The sequence below is a fragment of the Apium graveolens genome, chromosome 5 (genome assembly GCF_009905375.1).
Source record: "Apium graveolens cultivar Ventura chromosome 5, ASM990537v1, whole genome shotgun sequence".
Lineage (NCBI taxonomy): Eukaryota > Viridiplantae > Streptophyta > Magnoliopsida > Apiales > Apiaceae > Apium > Apium graveolens.
Window position 1 is genome coordinate 253,598,469 of NC_133651.1, and position 20,365 is coordinate 253,618,833.

Genomic DNA, 20,365 nt, shown 5'->3' on the forward strand with positions numbered 1-20,365 from the left:
CTGTTGTCTGTGTTATTTTAGTAGTGATGTTATGTTAGTAAAATATTATGCCAAAAGAGCAACATTGCCATAATCTTCAACTCAGTCATACAAAATAAGTCATACAAAGAAAAACAGTCACTAACAAAATGATCATAGACATTTTTGATCATCAACCATAATCTAAAGTTTTGATCACTAACATAATGCACAAACATAAGTACTCATACAAAGAAACTTAAATCCTCCATCCTGGTTTTGCAGCCATATTATCTTTCTTGCCAACCTTCTTTCTTTTTGCTGCTTCAAGTTGTTTTAAAGTAGTTACTTCATCTCTTTTACTGCCATCAGCTCCATCATTTTGACCTTGTTGTCTGGTCATTCTTCTTGTTTTAAGTTTCTGCACAGGACCTTCAACCCTGTCATTTACAGCTGTAGCAGTGTTGACAAGATTGGTTGTTTTCTACAAAAAAATCATTGATTAGTTGTAAACAATCAAATGGTACAACTAGAGTTTTCCACTAAATTTTTAGTACCTTTGCAGAACAAGTCCTTGAGTTATGGCCTGTCTTTTTGCAAGTTTTGCAACTAACTGTTGTCTTGGCAATATTTGGCTCTCTTCCTTCCTCTGCAGCCTTCTTTATTTCATCACTTTTCTATTTAAATAATTTTATACATTTGATTAGCAAAAATACTAAAAATATGTAAATGCACAAAGAAGAAGAGTATACCTTGGCAGGACATGTTCTTGTGTTATGGCTTTCTGCCTTGCAATATTTACAATTCATCTTCATTCCAGTCCTTGGCAATTTGGTTGCATTTGCAGGTATATCATTCTTGGTATTTCTTTTCTTCTTGGGCCTACCAATCTGAGGCCTTATAGTTGGTGGTAGAGGCATTGGTTCAGGGGCCTCTTCCCAAAATTCAGGACCAGCTATTGGTTCTAGTGTGTAACTGTAAAGCTGTTAAATTCAAGAAGTTAGTAATGTAGTATAGAGAAATTACTAATGTAGTATAGAGAAATTAGTAAAGAATTTGAAGGAAATATATTACCTTCATGTACTGAGGTTTTTTGTAATGATCACTAACATGAATTTCCCAAGGGTCATTCCTAAATGTTATACATGCACATGCATGATAACAAGGAATCCCTGTCAGATCCCATTTCCTGCATGAACAAGTTTTATTATGTAGGTCCACCACTAATTCATGCCCCCCCTCAGAGCATATTACACTGTATTTGGTTCCTCCAGACCATGTTACCACACAACCAGGAGAATAATGTAGGGCCCTAAAAAACCATATTTTAAGTCATAAACATATAGAGTCATATGTAAGACAAATAAAGTCATAAAGAATTTTACATACTTGTTCAATTTTTTTTGTGCACTGGGACATATAACTAGTTCCTTTTCCATCATTTTATCCCTTCTCACTTGTATCCTTCTCATCACTGCTTTATGAATCTCTCTCAACATTGTTAACACTGGTAGGTCCCTGTACTTTCTAATACTGCTATTGAACACCTCACAATGATTGTTAACAAACATATCACTGCAAGGTGTTGTTCTAAAAGCAGACCTAGTCCATTGTTGTCTAGGTTTTTGATTCAGCCACTCATAACACTTGCTAGATACCTTCATTAATTATAGACATAAATGCATAGCTCAGTGACATTGCATATAAATTATATTTATAAATAGATGGTGATTGACCATACCTCCTTCATCGTATCCATGTGTAGGTTAAACTCCCATGCAGTGCTTGCCCTTGCAGCCTTCCATAACAAATCTTTCTGTGCAGCACTTTTGTGCTCTTTGAGCATATTTTGGAAAAGATGCATTACACAAAATCTGTGTTCAGCATTTGGCACAACAGATTCCAAAGCATTAATTAATCCCTGCATAAGACCATTACACATTAGTGCTACTACAAATAGTGGAAGAAATTAAAATGGAATACAATTACAAATACCTTTTGCCTATCTGAAATAAAAGTCCACTCCTTGTCATTCAAAATTTTAATATCCTGGCAAAAGTACTGCAAGAACCAGTTCCAAGCATCTGTATTTTCAGCCTCCACAATTGCCCATGCAATTGGATACATTCCATCATTTGCATCCACTCCAACAGCTGCTAGAAGCTGTCCACCATAGGGCCCTTTCAGGTGACAACCATCCAACCCAATAATCCTTCTACAATGTTGACTGAATGCTTCTTTGAGTGGTCCCAGACAAACATAAAATCTCATAAACCTACCTCTATCTGTTTCTGGTTCAGGGTTCTCAGTCAGAATCTTAATGGTTGAAGATGGTAGCACTCTTTTCACCTCATGAGCATACTTCCAAACCTGTGTGTACTGCTCCTCATGTGTTCCACTAATTTTCATCAAAGCCCTCCTTTTAGCTCTATAAACAGCATGCTTGCTTACATCACATTTCAAATCATTCACAATTTTTCTATGAAAAGCATTCACAGGCCATGTTGGGTTCATTCTGAGCTCAGTCTCATAATAATCAGCTATCCAAGTTGAATTGATTTGTTTCTGCTTAAATGTGGGTGAGCAACTGTGTTTGTTATTTAAGGTCTTGATCTGAAATGTGGGGCTTCCTTTATGCATTGCTGAAGCATAAAGCTTCCATTCACAGGGCTTTTCACACACATACTGCACTTTCTTTCCAAAATTCCTACAATTATTGACTGGCCTTCTTTCTATAATTGCATGTTTCTTTACTGCTTGTCTAAGTAGTTTGGAATCCCTAAAGCACATTCCTAATTGGAAGACAGGTTTTATCATGTCAATCTTTTCATTAAAAACAGGATAACTTAATTCATCCTCATCAGTTGAATTACCTACCATTCTCTCATCTTCACTATCAGCATACACACTTGAATTACCATCAGAAGCACTATCTACCTTATCATAATAGATATCATCCACATTTTGCTCAAAGATTAAATCATCATCTGATTCATCTATATTGGAACTGTCTGAATGAAATGTTTCATCACTACTTTCCTTTTCTCTAATTTCATAATCCTCGTCACTGTCAAGATCTGAAAAGTCTTTGACTAAGCCCTCTAATTCCCTAAACTCTTGTTCAGTGTCAATTTCTTGTTGTGTAGTGCAAGGGAACTGAGTACCATTCAAATCAATTTCATCATGTTCAGGGGGTATGGGTTCCCTAAATTCTAAGTTTTGTGAAGAAGATAGTGGAGCTTCAAATTTCACAAAGATGTCAACATATCTTTCCTTAGGCATCAGTTCACACATTAACATTACCTCCTCATCTGAATCTAATACAAAGCATCCTCTTTCCATATTTGTACTAGGTAATTTATACCATAACTGCGCAAATCCACCAATGCATCCTATTTCTTTTAACATATTCTTGGTGATTTCAATTAAACTTATTTGATCTGAACTCACATAATCAATATAATCAACTTCACCCCCAACATAAGACCTAGGGTTTTCAGTCATTTCACCACCATGATGGAATTTAATAGTAAAATACTCAATTTCTGCAAATTGACAAACAATAGAAAATAATTTACACTTTAAACAAGTATGCAAAGACATGTAGTGGGGCATTTAAAAAGTAAAAGAGTTCGATTAGGGCAAACTAAACTATAATCTACCACTTAAACAAATACTTCGAAGTTCAAAGCAACTTAAACATTTACCCAATTGCATGCAAAGAACAAAGATTTCAGACATACCACTGTAATCAGGACATTCACGAGGAGCGTATACGTGTTCATCTTCCTTCAATCGCTTATACCAACTCATCTTCACACGATCGCCTCTTGAATAGGGTTTTGATCGGCTCTTCTGAAAAGGGGGCAAACCAGCAATGGGTTTTGGAGGCAAAATGATGTGTCTTTGTCTGGTTTTTTAGTTTTTCTATTAATAATTCAAGGAAAAACAGTAAACGCCGTTAACGGCGTTAACGGCCCATACGCGGAGCCATGCAAATGGCTTAAAATTATTTTTATAGCCACACAGTTGCTCAGTTTCTAAATTCGGCCACCAAAGTGAAAAAAATAATTAGTACAAGCCACCAAAGTGCAAAAAGGTCTATTTATAAAAAAGATCAGCCGGGATTTGGGAACAATATTGTTGATGTTCTTTTTCTGGATTGATTGGAGCCGAGTAATTTGATAAGAGAAATGTTAGAGTTCTCAAAATGGTTTGCTAGATCGAATTTAGATCGAATTCATGTATGCTCCACAAATTAAACGTGACAAGCGAAAGATTTTGGGAACAGATTCCGGTAACTAGTTAAGAGAAATTATACACATCGGTACTACGTTTAGATATACTCTAACAAAGAAAAAATAATACTCGAAAATAGAATGTTGAAAAACATAGGAAAAGAACGTATTTGTGGACGGAAGCCCCGACGGCTGAGTAAAGAACTCATCACGGAGCATTGCTAACAGATACATTTAAAATCAAAGAATAGAAGAAAAGCTGACCAGATTACTTGGGTGTAGTTTAACATCTTTCTGAAAGAAATTTAGAAGCAAGAATCATTAAAGTGACAATCCCTATATGCAAAAACAGATAAAATGAAAAAGAATGAACACTTGAATAATCCTAATATTGCACTCTTTTGGCCCTTTTCACCTCTGCAGTATGTACAATCATATCTTTCTCTGCTGTAGAACTTAGTAAAAGAACAAGTACAAGGCTCCCGCATCAGGAAAGCGCCTAAAGTATTCAACTGAAGATCCAACCTATGTAGCCGTATCGTTATATCTGAAGTATGCAACAAAGAAAGGATGTACGTAGGACAACATTCCCATTGAAACTTGAGCACTAGAGAAGATTTTAATCATCATCTGAATCACTAGAACTGCTCTTTGACTTATCTGACATGAAGTTTGGTGGCAATAAAGGGAACTTTACAGAATTTTTATAAGCAGGTGAATTTGCTGTCAATGCAGTTTTCCTCTTCTGCATATTTCTGGTTATGTCAATACAGACTTGATCAACCATTCCAAGAAAATCTTTGACTACAACAAACAGTTGAAGAGGTTGTGCCCCTTTGTCCTTTGATGCTCCTGCTTGGTAATATTCTGTTGTTTTTTTTACGAGCTCCATCACAGTTGTGAACTCCTTCTTTACTATTCTTAATTCTCCTTCAGCAGAATCTAGAAAGATTTTCATCTCTTTAATAAAACCTTCTCCTCCACCACTAATTGCAGATTCACCCACAAGTTTTCGTATTTCTGCAACATCATCCGATAAAGTTGAACAAGCTTTGTGCAAGGCATCATAGTCCAGCGTTGCAGCTTTTTTTACATCAGAGAACTGAGAACTAATTCCACCTACAATTGGCAAGCCAAGCATTATGTACTCATTTTCTTTTTTCTCCTTGTCCTCTTTTGGCTTAGAATTGTCCATCATTTGGCCATCAGAATTTCGGCTATTTCTGCTTCTGCTGTTCAGGCTGGAATTTCTATTGATCACACAACGCTTGCCTTCTGCTCGGACTACTTCTTCCACAACAAAATGAAGCAGTGTAGTTTTCCCATCCGTGCTCTTCACATCAGAGAGTTTTCCGAGAGAAGTTAAGTTAAAAGCTTGTGCATTCCCTCTTGAAGTTCCTGCATTCATTCGATTTCCTGCCTTTAAAACAGCTTCAAGAAGTTTTAGTAATAGCCCACGAGTTCTCAGCTCCTTACAACCAGATTCCAGTGTTTGTAAAGATTGTTTAAGATGGAGAATCTCAGAATCATAATTTGATCTAAACAACATCGCATTAAATCGAGTGAATGCAGATGGAACAGCCTTAAGGACATGGTAGAGAAATGATTCCGCATCAGCAAGTCTTGTGTGATCATCATCAAATGCAAGAATATCTGATTCTTCTTCTTTGGTAGGAGCAATTCTGTTGAGCTTTTCAAGAATTTCTATTTCTAAATCCTGGCCTTCAATAAGAGCATCAACTATTTCTTTACGTGAAACAGATAGTGATCGGAGTATAATCGATATGTTTTGAGACTTTCTGGCATCGAGAATGAAAATTTGAGAGGGAGGGCCAGTTCTATCCCCTTTTGGACTTGACATGTTGTTACCTTTCTTGGGAGAATTTCGGCTAGTTGCCACTGATCCGAAAAGGGCTTCCATAAGATCACCATCAACCCTGAATTTAGTTAAAAAAAAAGATTCAAGAAATTTGTTAGATAAAATAGATAACAAGTATCATAAATATAACCTCAAATAAAGAAAAAGATTGGTACCTAAAAGAACCACCCTTGACTTTGTCCCAGACCATTGAATGCTCAACATTAGGATTCACTTTGTCCCAGTGCAGAGGCTTAAATTTCACCTGACCTTTTTCATTATCTGTAACTTTCAACTGTGAAGATGGAACAGGAGGGGGTGGCTTAGATGATGTAGTGAAGCCACCTGTTTTAGGGGGTGGAGGTGGTGGTGCAGACGGAGTCTTCTTTGGCAGCGGTGGAGGTGGTGGCAGTGGCAATGCTGATAATGAAACAACAGCAGGAGGTGGCGGTGGAGGAGGAGGGGCAGGAGGCGAAGTTGGTGGTGGAGATCGGGATGTTAATTGAACTGATGACTCTTGTTTCACCACAGTTTTGATTTGACTTTTTTCGACCTCTGCTGGCCAAATATGAGAAGAGGAAGACTTGCCTCTAAGCAAAGGAGTTTCTTGAATTGCAGGTTTTACATTCTTGTTTTTTTCCACTCTGCTACTAATAACATTTTTCTCCTCTTCTGTATCATAAAACTCGTTCTTGTTAAACACTTCCTTTTCCTTCTTATTTTCCTCTTCCAATTTTCTCCAGTACAAAACATCCAACCCTTCCTCATCAACAATCACTCCTTTCAAGTTACCATTCACTCTCACAAACTCCTCACCTCTACGCGTCTCAATAGAATTAGCATTCTTAAAACTAGTGTTAGCAATAACGCGATTTTTCTTGCGATGCATGTATCTCTGCACCATAAAGAAAAACAATCCAGATATAACAATAGTACTTACTGCTGTTGCAACAACTGCTTTAACAACAGCCTTTTTCGACGAAGACTTTGATGCTGGTGGTGGCACGTGAGGCTGCTCTGCTCGCGTATCCGGTGAAGAAGTAGATGGTGGCTGATTATCAGTAAAATTTGGTGTTGAAAAAATAGGAGGAAGTCCAAATGGATAAAAAGCCTCAATATTTTGAGAATTGGATTGGCAGGAACATTGAGGTATAGTGGAGATATTGTAACAAAGAATGGAAATGTAAAGAATAAATGTACATGATTGAAGCTTAATCATATTTTCATGCAACTTTGAATAGAGCTCTATAGAGATTTTGATATGTTTGTGTTGTGTCTAACATAATTTTGGTCATGGCTGATTAGTGATTAGATTACTCTATTGCTTACAGCTATTGTGGTTTGGTTTTTTGTGCTGACAAAATCAAGAAAAGCAGTTGAAAAGGTTGGTTATTTCTGGTTCCCGGGCACTTCATATCTTGATGAAATGACAAATAAAGCCATTGTTCTTTATTTCTACAATATCTTGGTTTGGGTAATATGGTAATTTAGCACTTGCATTTGAATTAGATTCATACTTTTATCCAGAAATAGATTGGTTTTGAGGTGGTTGTGGTTGTTTTATCTGAATTCCTACTATTTGAATCATTCTTGCAAGTTACATGGTTGATTTGGTAACAATTCAGAATTTTAAAATTTTGTATTATCTATATTATTATGATGCAAATGCAAATTTAATATCCAATGATTAACATATTTTATGAATAATGTCACATCACAAATGTGAAATTATCAATTAAAACGGCCGGCTAGAATAACAGACGTATCGTACAAAACAAAGTCAAATGTCTGACTTAGTCAACAAGGATACGATTGTTTTGTTTCAAGGATGGATTTAGGATTTCAGGTCAGCTAGCCATCCACATCCTATATCTGCGGAGGGTGTACGGATGAACCGCTCAACCGCATCTAACCGCTCGCAACCGAACCGTATTTTACGGATAATCGCAAAATGCGGGTTGATTGTGGATATAAATTTTAAAAATCGCTCATTCGCGATTTGGATGCGGTTTTAAATTCTTGAAAATCGCTAACTCGCAACCGAAACTCGCAACATATATTTATAATAAAATATATTTCAAATAATGTAGTTATATGCCTCCACACAGAATATAAGTACATGTATCCAAACTATTTTTGTATGTTTTTAATATACTTGCTCCACACGGATCATTAGTTTGTATCTTATTTTTTTAATCTAAATTTATCACGTAACTTAAACTTGAATTTATTAATATTCCGAATTTATTTTTTTTGTAAATTATTAATTATTTTAAAATAAGTGGTTGAACCGCAAACCGATCCGCAATAACCGCAAATTCGCAACCGCAATTGACGCGGTTAACCGCAACCGCAAATGCGGTTGCTGATGACAATTTTCAAAAACCGCACTTCGCGGTTTGGTTCGACTTTTAACCCTAAACCGATCCGATCCGAACTGCGTACACCTCTAACAGAAACTTAACAATTTTAGGCAGTGTTCTAAAAAACGCAAATCGAGATTGTTCGATAAAAGCGGAAATCGGGATTGTTCGGTAAAGGGATCTTTGAGTGATTAATCTGATTGATTAATCGGAGTATCGGAAGCAATTTATTTAATAAATAATAATAACTATTTTAATTTAAATGACCTTTCATAAGATTTATAAAAACAAAATTACATATTATTAATTCAAGATTTTTATAGTTAGAAAATTAATACTTACTAGTTCAAACCTTAAGATTTAAAATAAATCGAGTGAGTGTAGGACAAAACAATACAAATATGAAAGATTTAATCATTGTTGAATAAATTTAGAATACATTAAAATTGTGAATCGATCGAGCAAACGAATCGAGTGTTAAGATTTGAGAATAATTCAATTAGGAATTTGTGTAGAGGATATAGGGATATAAGAATATACGATTGTTTTCGTACGTAAAAGAGTCAATGTATTATTATTATTATTAATTATTAAATGTTAAATGTTAATATTATTTTCAAAAAACTATAAATTTTCTTAAAAAATATATATATTTTATTATTTTTGAACTTTGACCGATTCGACGGATTTTTACCCGATTCGACTGATTTTTCCCTGACTGCCCGACTTTTGACCGATTTTTTAAAAAACCGTACTTTGAACCGATTAATAATTAATCAAGACATGATCTATCCAAACTCCGATTAATCGGTTAATCGGCCAATTTTTAGAACACTGATTCTAGGTGCCTATAATTTTAGATAACATCCTTGTTCACTACAAACTCGTTACGGATAAAGTAGGAATCTGTTGCATACCCTAAGGGCAAATCCAACGGTGATCCGAATGATGATCCAAATTTGGACCAGTAAGATCACTACTGATCCAAATTTGGATCATTTGATTTAATATAAAATAATGATTTTGTTATTTGTAATTTATGAGATTTTAAATTGATTTTTAATTATTTAATTATATAATTAATAACAAAATATAATTAATAGTTAACAAAATTTATTATTAAAATAAACTTAAAATAATGAGAAAAAATAATTTTATTAAAATTTAAAAATTAAAAATAAAGAGCCACATATTGCATTTAGAGATTCATTAATTGAACATTTATGGGAATAATATACTAATTCGAAAAATTAGTGTGTATCAATGATATTTTGTATGTTAATTATTGCAATAAATGTGTTTTCCGTAAATTAAGTGCACAATTTTAATATTTTATGTGTATTAATTTTGTTTGATTTAATTAATTCATGAAATGTTATATAAATCGTTAATAATGATTAAATGATAAATTTAAGAAAAAATTGCTTAATATAATATCTATATATTATTATATGTAAAAAGTAATTTAGATCAAATATTTGGATCACACTTTTGGAGTTGTTCAGAAATTTGGATCAGTATTTTGATCAGTTGGTGATCCAAATTTGGATTTTTGGATCACAACTGTTGGAGATGGCCTAACGTTAATGTGAAAATATAGTATAACTATATAAGGCGAGTTTTATACTAATAACTTGATTAAATTATTTATATCTCGAGCATGAGTATTTGTTTACGTTATTTTTATCATAAAGCAAAACATTAATAATATATTATTAACACTTATAAAATATGGATTACTTTATTTCACTTTTTGTATTATATTAAATTTTATAAAATTATTTGTTTTAAAAACAACAACATTTATGTTCTATGTGTGTAAGTATCTTATAAATTTATATTTATATTTTAATTGAATACTATTTTATTTATAGTAAATATTTTAATATTTAATTATATATGTTCATATTCAAATTTCGAGTTTTTAATTCAAAAATATAGCTAAATTTGATTAAAATAACTAGAAGTTTTTTTGTTATGTATAAATAACAACCACAGAAAGTATAAGAATTATAGCTTAGTATAGAAAATATAGGTTGAATAGATGTAACTGTTTCCTAAACTATTGGTCGTGAATTTATAGTGAATAATGATGTACGCTAACATTTACTCATAATTTTACATTTACCCTATATAATCTATGTCTTTTTTAAGAGAGAGAATCTCTTTTATACAAACAAGTAACAACCATAGAGAACCTTGATTTTATAAAATTTTATTAAAAATTGTAAAGTTTTATTTTAAAAAATATAAAATTAATTGTTAATATCGAATAGTAATTATATTTGGATATCATAAAAAGGTTTAACAATTAAAATTTGAAACAAATGTTTTTAAATTCGAATTTACTGTGGAATTTTTTCGAATAATTGTAATTTTAATGTGATTCTAGTGGAAAATCATTTTAAACTATTTAATTAAATTTTAATAATTTTTAAATAAAAAAATTGTGCAAGTTCATTTTAAATTTGATAATTAAAATTTGTAATTATATACGATAGAAAATAAAATAAATTACGTATTTATACTTTTAAATAATGATTCTCTCAGAAAATATATAAGGGAGTTCGATGGTCACCATCCCTAGTAAGGTAAGGGAGCCTTCCATGAAATCTAGGTATTTCTTACAAACTATAAACAACGTTACGTAAGTGTCACTCTACTATTAAAAGAGAATACTCATTATTCTCTTAATTAATCTAAATATAATTTCAATTAGTTGACATGCTAATATTTATCACACTAGTATTAATGAAATTCTTCTCTCTCATTCTATTAATTCTCTATTTTTTTTCAATTTTGTAATTTTATTTCAACAGTTTTGGAACAATACTATCAAATTCGAATTCTAACTTATATATATTTTATAAATCAAGTGACTCTCACTACTTAAAATTAGTAACCAACAACTATCCAAAATAACTATCCCAAATGATACTAAAATAAATTATATACTAAGTGATATTACAGTAAAATCTTCGTTTAGATATATTTACATGTGTATCGTATATATTTCCGTATGTGAAAAGTTTATTATAAACTTACACTACAACGAACTTAGTGTTGCAAACATTTTGTTGCGATAGTTAATTTTTTTTTATCTGTATTATAACACATAACTTAGTGTTATTAGCAGCAAAACTAGTATTACAAGAGAGTAACAATGTTGCATGTAATACCTGGTGTGACATTATGATGGCCTTAATTTTTATCATGTTTTACTTTTATATTGTTTAATAATTATAAAATCTATTTCTAAATATTAGTAAGTTATAAATTTTGATAAATATGTGTTGGAAATAGAGATGCAATCCGAGTCGAGTTAAATCAGGATAATCAACAAGAAAATTTGTGTTCAAGTATTTTTTCTAACCAACTGAGCCCCTATTCTAAGTTAAATGAGCTCAATGCTTAAAATATTATTAAAATTTAAATAAAATTTAATTTGTGAAATGATAAAAATATATTTTTAAGTTATTTATGTGTAAATTTTAAATAAGTTCGAATCAAACTGGCTAATTGAGTTTTTGAATTTCGAACCGAACTGTAATCAAATATGACATAGATGAAGTAGTTGAGAACTTGAGGAAGGCATTAAGTATTTCGTATTAGGATCACAAGTTGTACGAACTAACATGAACTTTAAATGTATCTATACGATCCAATGAATTATAGTTCATGTCCCTTTTTTGTTTATATTTTGGAGTGAGTGTTCGACACGTATTATAAAGTACATGTAAAATGTAATTTTTTAATTTTTTAATTTTTTTATTAATAAAAATTTAAACATTTAATTTTATTTAAAATTATAAAAACTAAGTTATGTAACTATATTTTTATATACATTTTAACCTTAAAATTGGTATCAAACACTCTCTCCAAAATATAAAAAACTAGGAAGACGGAAGGAGTGATTTATAAGTTAATGTTCAGAGTGTATAGAGGAGGGAGGTGCATTTAGAGCCGGCCATCCGAACGGGCCGTGCGTGCCGGGCCGAATAATTAACGGGCCGGTTAATGTTGAATAAAATTCGTGAACAGCCCGTATAAATTTACGTTCCGGGCCGTGCCGGGCCGGTCCTGGAAAGCGTTCAACCGTGAACGGCACGCGATTTAGCCGAGCTATACGGTTTAGGCGGTTAGGCGAATAACTAACGAATAAACCGGTTTCACCATGTTGTTTAGCACGTGCACTTTACATAGTTCACAAATCACACTGCTTGTTTGTTTTTTACACGTTTTTCTCATTATATTTTATTACTTTGTTTTTTTTGTTTTTTTTCCTTTTTTTATACACATGTACGCAAATTTTATATAATGTATGTTTTGTTTTTACTTTTTTTTTTATCTTAATTTTTTCTGTTAAATTATTTTTTCGATTTTGAAAAACTAATATGTATTAAAATATAATATATATTAAAATAAGAAAAAAGAGGACGGTACCTCTATAAATTTTATTAATTAAAAAAATGTTAAAATTAATTTGAGAGAACTCCTCTCTAAAAAAAGGAACAAACCATATTTACAATTTAAATAAAATATAAAACATAACAAATTCATTATCTGATTGATTTTTAGTTGTAAGCAAATAGTGTGACATAAAAGTAATGAAGTTTTGAATTCTTAATTCACAAAGTCAGAAGCTAACTATTCCTAATATATCTGATTCACAAAGAGAACAAGGCAACAGATGACTCGTGAATAACCACGAGCTGGCGGGCCTGGCGAATAACGGGCCGGTTAATTCGTTTTTTATTCGTTTTTTCTGCTGTTTATTCGTCTGCAGCTCTGGCGAGCGGTTCCGGTCCGGTTACGGGCCGGTTCCGGTTTCCCAAAATACAAATCGTACTCGGCTCGTGTGCATATCCGAATAGTGCCGAATAACGAACCGGACCGTGACGAGGCGAGTTAGGCGAATATTAGACGAGCCGAATTACGTTCGTGCCGAGCTAAACCGCCCGTTTGGCCGGCTCTAGGTGCATTGTTAAATGTTGATAATTTGCGCGTAACAATTGGATGGATGAATCAGGAGAGATGAGAGGATTATAATATCATAAATTGATGAACAAAAAAAAAGGGCGTATTGTTGATATATATATATATATATATAATAGAGTCCCCTTCCCCAACCATGGTTGGTTGGAGTTTTTTTAGAGCCAACCCTTAGATAATGGTTCATTGCGGAATTGCGGAAGGGTATTAAATTATCTTTTTATCCTGGCTTGTGCTATGATTCAGTGCGAAAGGACTGAAAATACTCTTTTTCTGTTGTCTTCCTACCTCGTGTAGCCAATCGTGGCTGTGGAATTTTCCCCATATAATAGTATATGAATATATGTAGGTTTCAGTTGTGAGAGTGATGTGTGAAGAGTGACCGTGTTAGTGGAGAGATTGTGTGGGTTATTACCAACTTCATGTAACAGCGTAAATGAAGTAGTTGGAAAATACTCTAACATTCTGACTTTTGTACCCCAAGAAAATTGAAGAGGGGTTTGATGACTTTTGAAGATTTTATCGGCCAACTATATATAGAATGTTCTCTCTTACTCAACCCACATTTACGATTGTAAGGCCTCCTTTTCTCCAAGCAGATCATCCACATTTGAAATTCGCCGCATATCATGATCAGTCAATACTCCCTTGAAAATATAACCTAGCCTCATTTAAATTTAATTCTGCCTGCCGACCACCTTACATCGCAACAAAAAAGAAATCTTAAGAACAAGTTTAGATCGATTCATATAGTAGCCAATTACTAATTTACAATGCTTCCTAATTACCAAATGTTCTTCTCCGAACGATAATAGCTCATAAAAATTATGCCAGTTGCAATGTTTCTGGCACGACTAAACCTTTTTTTTTATAGTTATCTACACTCACTCATGTGTCTTATTATATTTAATAAAATTCAAATTTTTGATATCCGGTAAAAGAAGTGAGCTAGACACTATTATATATCAAAAAATGTTGATTTACACAACTAAACATGATGGATAAATATACGGGGTCAAATTCTAATACATATGAGAATGTAGATTAATTCACAGACTTTACAACAATAAACTAATATAGTCAAATTTAACATCATGGTCACGTTAAGTTGAACATGAAAATTTAGATATTGCACGAACAATCATAGACAAATGAATCTCTCAATTAAGTTGCAATCGGCGCAAATATGAGATGCTTAAAAACCAAAAAAGGTTAACGCTGTTAATCTTTTTTATTATAATATGGCGGAGATAAAGATTTTGTTCCCGTGATTTCTTAAGCAAAAGAAGTACAGTAAAGATTTTAAAACGAAGTTTGATAAAATTATCGTTATTGTAATCTTGTTAAGAATAGAGCTGAATTCGCAATCAGTTGGTCAACTAGAAAAGGTTTACTATTTGTATTACCCTTTGTGATTATTTAGGAGGAGTATTTTGACATTACTGGTGAAGTCAACATAATTTAAGTCAAATTTCGATGCACCAAATGCTAAGCAAATGACACGCATTTGCCATTTCAGGGAGGGGGACTTTGGACTGGAGTTGACTGACCTACCCAAATTCATCTATATATATATATATATATATATATTTATTTAAAATTTTATTTTTTATTACCATCATAAATATATTATTCGTATATCGTATTTTTCCAGTTCTTTACCTCAATTTTCGTCGAAGTCCCTGCTTGCAAGAACTTTATTCCAGAATATATAATGACATGTCACCGTATTTATATATTATAAATTGCTGGATAACCCTTTCCTAAAGTTTGATATCCATATTTTGGTTCAGATATGATTTTTAACTTTAATTTAATCCAGTGGACTATCCATTTTTAGGTTTGGTATGGTTTATAAATGATCCATGTACTTATTATAACCCATTTTAATTATAGAAACTTTGCAATACAATTTTAAATATGAATTGTGTTATTTATGGCAAGTTTTTAATACAAATTTGAAATAAAGTTTAAATTTTAACAGATCTATTTATAGAAATAATCTCATAAAATATATAACATAAAAATAACATATGTGACGAAAGTAGTTCTTAAATAAATTTATCATCATATGTAGATGCAATACACTTATTATATAGATAATTTAATCTTTCATAATCATATTATTCAATTTGAATTATAAATTTATTTATTTATTTTATTAAATAATTTTTGAGATCCCCGTGTACAAAGCACGGGCTATAAACTAGTTCTATTGAATAACGTAGGGATGTCGGTGGCCGGGTTCAAACGGAATTTATAAAATCCAAATTTCTATTCAAAAATTTTCGGATTTTAAGAATGAACTCAAATATGTAATGTTTTGGATCGAGTTTTTTCGAGTATTCTAAAATTTAAAATAATACAGTCCAATCTATTACTATTTTTAGTGCGTGAAAGTAGGGATTGCAAAATAATCCGATCCGATAGATACCCAATTCGAAACCCGAAATTTTGGAGATACAGAACCCGAAATTTTGGATTTCAATGATACCAAACCGATACCCAATCCGATATCCAAAACACAATTCAAACCCGATCCAAACCCGAAATCTGATAAAAACAAAATATATATTATATAATGTTTGCATAATATATTGTATATAATATTTTAGATGTGAGACATATAATTTACATATTTTTATTCTATTATTTGAGTAGAAATAAATTAATGTCAACATTATCAACACATATTTAGTCAATTATAACTTTTTTTTTAATCTCAACTTCTATTATTTAAGATGTATTATATATATATATATATATATATATATATATACCACTTTATGTAGACCACTTTATTATCGAAGACCCCGGACACCACCTATGTTCTACAATCAAAACACTATGAAATATATTATTTTGTGAAGTATATTCAACGAATATCACTAATTCATTAAAGTTGTTGAAGATCATTTAAGTTTAACGAGGATGATGTAAAAGTTCTGCAATTTAAACAAATGTCCTGCAAACTAAATATGTTTTATAGAAAAAAATATTTTATAATGTTCTACATGCAGTACATGCATTATGTTCAAGATTTTGAATTAAATAATGATCTTTATAGAACATAAATCGGAAAATAATACGTTTTGCAATATTTTTATGCAAGATTTTAGTTGCAGAATATAAGTGGTCTTTAAAGTCTCCAACATAAACGTGATCTCCATAAAATTTGACTATATATATATTTACAAAAAATATACTCACTTGTGATAAGATACTAAATATTATATTAATAACATTTCTTAAATTTCACCAATCATGTGAACCATTGGCAATATAATTTGTTTGACTATATAATAATTTATTTATCTTAATTTTAATTATTATATTAATATAATTAATGGTATTTACATGTATCAATGATATTAAATTTAACTACATTATTCATAATTTTGAATACCCGAAAAATATCTGATCCGATCCGAAACCCGACGGATCTGAATTTGGATAACTCGAAAATATTTGAATTTGGATTTGAATTTTACAATACCCGATCCAAACCCGACCCGTAGCCATCCCTATGTGACGTAACATTAAATTACACTTATACAATAGCTAAATTAAAAAAAAACTCGATAAGTAATCAAATGTAGCATATTTGACGGATTGAAATATTGAGTCAAACCTAAAATATATTAATACAATGATATTTAATATGTCGACACAAATGAAATTCTTTTCTAACTATATATGGTTTATTTATTTTTTTGAAAAAGACATAATCAATTGTATAATTTTATTTTGCCTGCCCCATGTGAATACTATATATTATTTTATTTAAAGTACAAAACCATTAGACATATTGTAATTGTATTTGTATTTATAGAATTTTTATTATGAATATTAATCTATTTTTCGATAGTATTTTATTTAAATATCATTATACTCACGGTGACCAGATCGACTATCAACCGAATTTTCATTATTTCGTCTTTAATATGATAATATAGATATACGATACAATATGCCTAATATGATAAATGTATAAGATTTTTATTAGTTTTGGGTTGGGATCGGGTTTGAACTTCGTATTTCAGATATAATCTATGTCCGGTATAATTGAAATTCAAATGTAATCCAAAATTTCTAATACGATAAATCAATATTTCAGATTTCACATTAAGAATCTATCGATTGGATTAACTTATGACCCTGAATAAGGCACCATTAAAAGTTTAAGGTGTATACCTTATATTGGAAATTTATTGACCATGTACTTTTTTACTGAAAATTATCGACCACCTAAATACCATTTCATAACCGAATTTACGTTTTTTTACCAATAAGACTCATAAATTTAAATTAAGTATATGTTTTAAGAAATATTTCAAATTATGAACTTAAGTTGGTTCCAGGAGATATAAAACTCTTAACCTAATAGAGATTTCTCTCTAAATTTATGTTTTAGATGCACGAAAAAACCCGAAGATGATGTTTCATGTATGAATTTACGTTTTGAATAAACAAAATACATACTAATTGAAAAGATGTGCATCATAATTTTATTAAAGTCTACTGTACCCATCCCAGACTTCATTCTACATATATGATTAGTTTTTTTGAAATAACTCGTACTTGCATTACTTAACAAATATCAGTTTGGAGTACATGATAAAGAAAATCCGGAGGAGTGACATGTCACTCTCCAAGACCCGACATAGAATGTGCAGCACTCGCAAGCAAGTGAGCCACACAATTAGCATATCTATACACAAAACTCACTAGTACGTAATCAAAGTACTTAAATTCCTGAGTACATTCGTTAACTAAAGTATGAAAGTAAACTCCGCCTTCATTCTCCTTGCAAGCCATAGCCACCACCTTTGAATCTGTCTCAAATTTACATTGTTTTAATGTTAGGGTGAAAACACGCACTAATATTCACGCAAGTATACGCGTTCGCAAGTAATATAGAATACTTTCTAGTTCGTTCCCACAGAGACTCAAACTAATTATGTTCAATTAAACTCACTCACCAATATATGATTACTTCTCAATGTTAAGACAATAACACTTACATTTAAGTAACTAATTATTAACTACAATTAACTACTAAAATTAATCACTTAATTAACACTTCGAATTAACAATATTAAAACACTCATGAGATCACAACTTCATTACTACTTACTTCAATAGTCATTGTTATTACCCTTAGCATGCAACATTGATGATATTAATCGAATAACACGAAACTGATAAAAGCCAACTTTCATTGTACTAATACCATTCTACCAAACATCCACAATTAAGATAGAAGTTGAATAGGCATCAATTATGTTGAGTCCCTATATGTCTACATAAATTGACAACATAATGATTTAAGAACAAGTTATTCCTTTTGATTACACAGGGCGAATAAAACGGTTAGAGTTACCCACTAATCATGCAGACTCGTACATGAACCTATGCTAGCATGGCAAATTCTAAATCTCGAGATCCACCGTCGCTTCACAAGAGATTAACACCCTATCTTATATGTTCGCGACACACATAAGAATAAATACGCACAACCAATACTAGATATCATACAATCATCACAAACTAAGGTATTAAACAACTAACTAAAGAATTCCATAGTAAATCCGTTACGACCCTATGATCACGATTAGCCCATCCTAGCACTTATCGTCATCATGGGTTCATATGAAAACATGATAAATAAACATAAAAGAATAATAACTAAACTAATTATATTAAATCAGAGTACGTCACAAGAGTAAATAGGTTCAAAACAAAGAAAACTAGCATCCAACGTTACAACGAAATAAAGAATCACAAGAAAATATGCTTCCTCTTCGTTGCGGTGTGCTAAAACGGTCTTCTTTCTTATCTCCTTCGCTCCTTGATTAATACAACGATCCAACACACGTGAAATGTCTCTGAAATCTACTTATATAGGAGTCCCATAAAACTCAGATTACTCAGAAGTTGGAAGCCAAACAGAAATAGGAGTCTAAAATAATAAACCTAATTTTCCGTCCCTGCGCGGCCGCTCAGCATAACTGAGCGGACGCTCAGCTTCCTGCGCGACCGCTCAGCATAGCTGAGCGGGCGCTCAGACCCCTACTGGAAAATGGTCTATTTTTGCTCCGTTTCTTCGCTGTAATCTGCTCCTCTCTTCCCTCTTACAATGCTAGACACATGCCAAGGCTTATTTTTGATGAATTCTCCCCCGAAATGCAACTAAAACCCTGAAATGCACAAACACTACAAAAACGCATCAAATACATAAAATACTTGATTTCAAGACACCAATTTAAGCTATTATAAGACGTTCTAAGTGGTATAAAATGCCACTTATCATACCCCCAAACTGAAATCGATGCTTGTCCTCAAGTGTCACAGACTCAAAAATAAAATAAAAACATGCATGAATGCAATCTATATGAAATGCAGCGATCCCCCTTACTACGACCAAACCAACCAACTTACGACATCTCAACAAATGCAATTAAGCGACCAAAGATCAATCAAATCATGCAAACTAACATACAGCCAGAAACGTGGTGTGTGCAGATGCTTAACAGATATACTTCGGAACTAGATCAATTATTATGACTCAACTATCATCAAGGCAATCACATGATTATACAAAGAATAAAAATTCTAGGCACAAAGTGACTTATAATACTACAAGAATCCTGGAGCTTATTACGAAATCATGCTTTTTATTCATAACAATAATGCTTATTTGACCGTGCAATGGGTGAGGTCCACAAAAGACTTATACAATGGTATCCATGTAGCGAGCGTTAGGTTAGCGGATCCCAGACTCTAAAAGCCTTAGGTCACTAGGCACAAAGTCCCCTAAGAACTTAATAACTCGAATACCAAAGAGCCCACTCGTGATCAATTATGCATTAACTCTTTATCTTTCTTTTTTTTCTTCTTCTTTTTTTTTCTTCTTTTTTTTTTCTCTTTTTTTTTCAAAATTTCTGAGCAAGTGC

At 32.0% G+C, this 20,365-nt stretch overlaps 1 protein-coding gene across 1 annotated transcript; it reads right to left on the reverse strand.

Annotated features, from left to right (window-relative positions):
- Positions 1-4,514: 4,514 nt before the first annotated feature.
- On the reverse strand, positions 4,515-7,460 carry LOC141725072 (formin-like protein 4). Its single transcript, XM_074527453.1, has 2 exons — positions 6,231-7,460; positions 4,515-6,133 (listed from the first exon to the last, which is right to left on the reverse strand). The coding sequence occupies exons 1-2, from the start codon at positions 7,271-7,273 to the stop codon at positions 4,816-4,818; spliced, it is 2,361 nt and encodes a 786-aa protein (XP_074383554.1). The 5' UTR covers positions 7,274-7,460; the 3' UTR covers positions 4,515-4,815.
- Between the last annotated feature and the right edge of the window lie 12,905 nt (positions 7,461-20,365).

Bases quoted from the DNA above. Each gene is read 5' to 3' on its own strand.
- LOC141725072 (XM_074527453.1), bottom strand. From the start codon at position 7,273: ATGATTAAGCTTCAATCATGTACATTTATTCTTTACATTTCCATTCTT. The intron at 6,134-6,230 runs GTACCAATCTTT...AACTAAATTCAG, and splicing joins GTCAAGGGTGGTTCTTTTAG to GGTTGATGGTGATCTTATGG.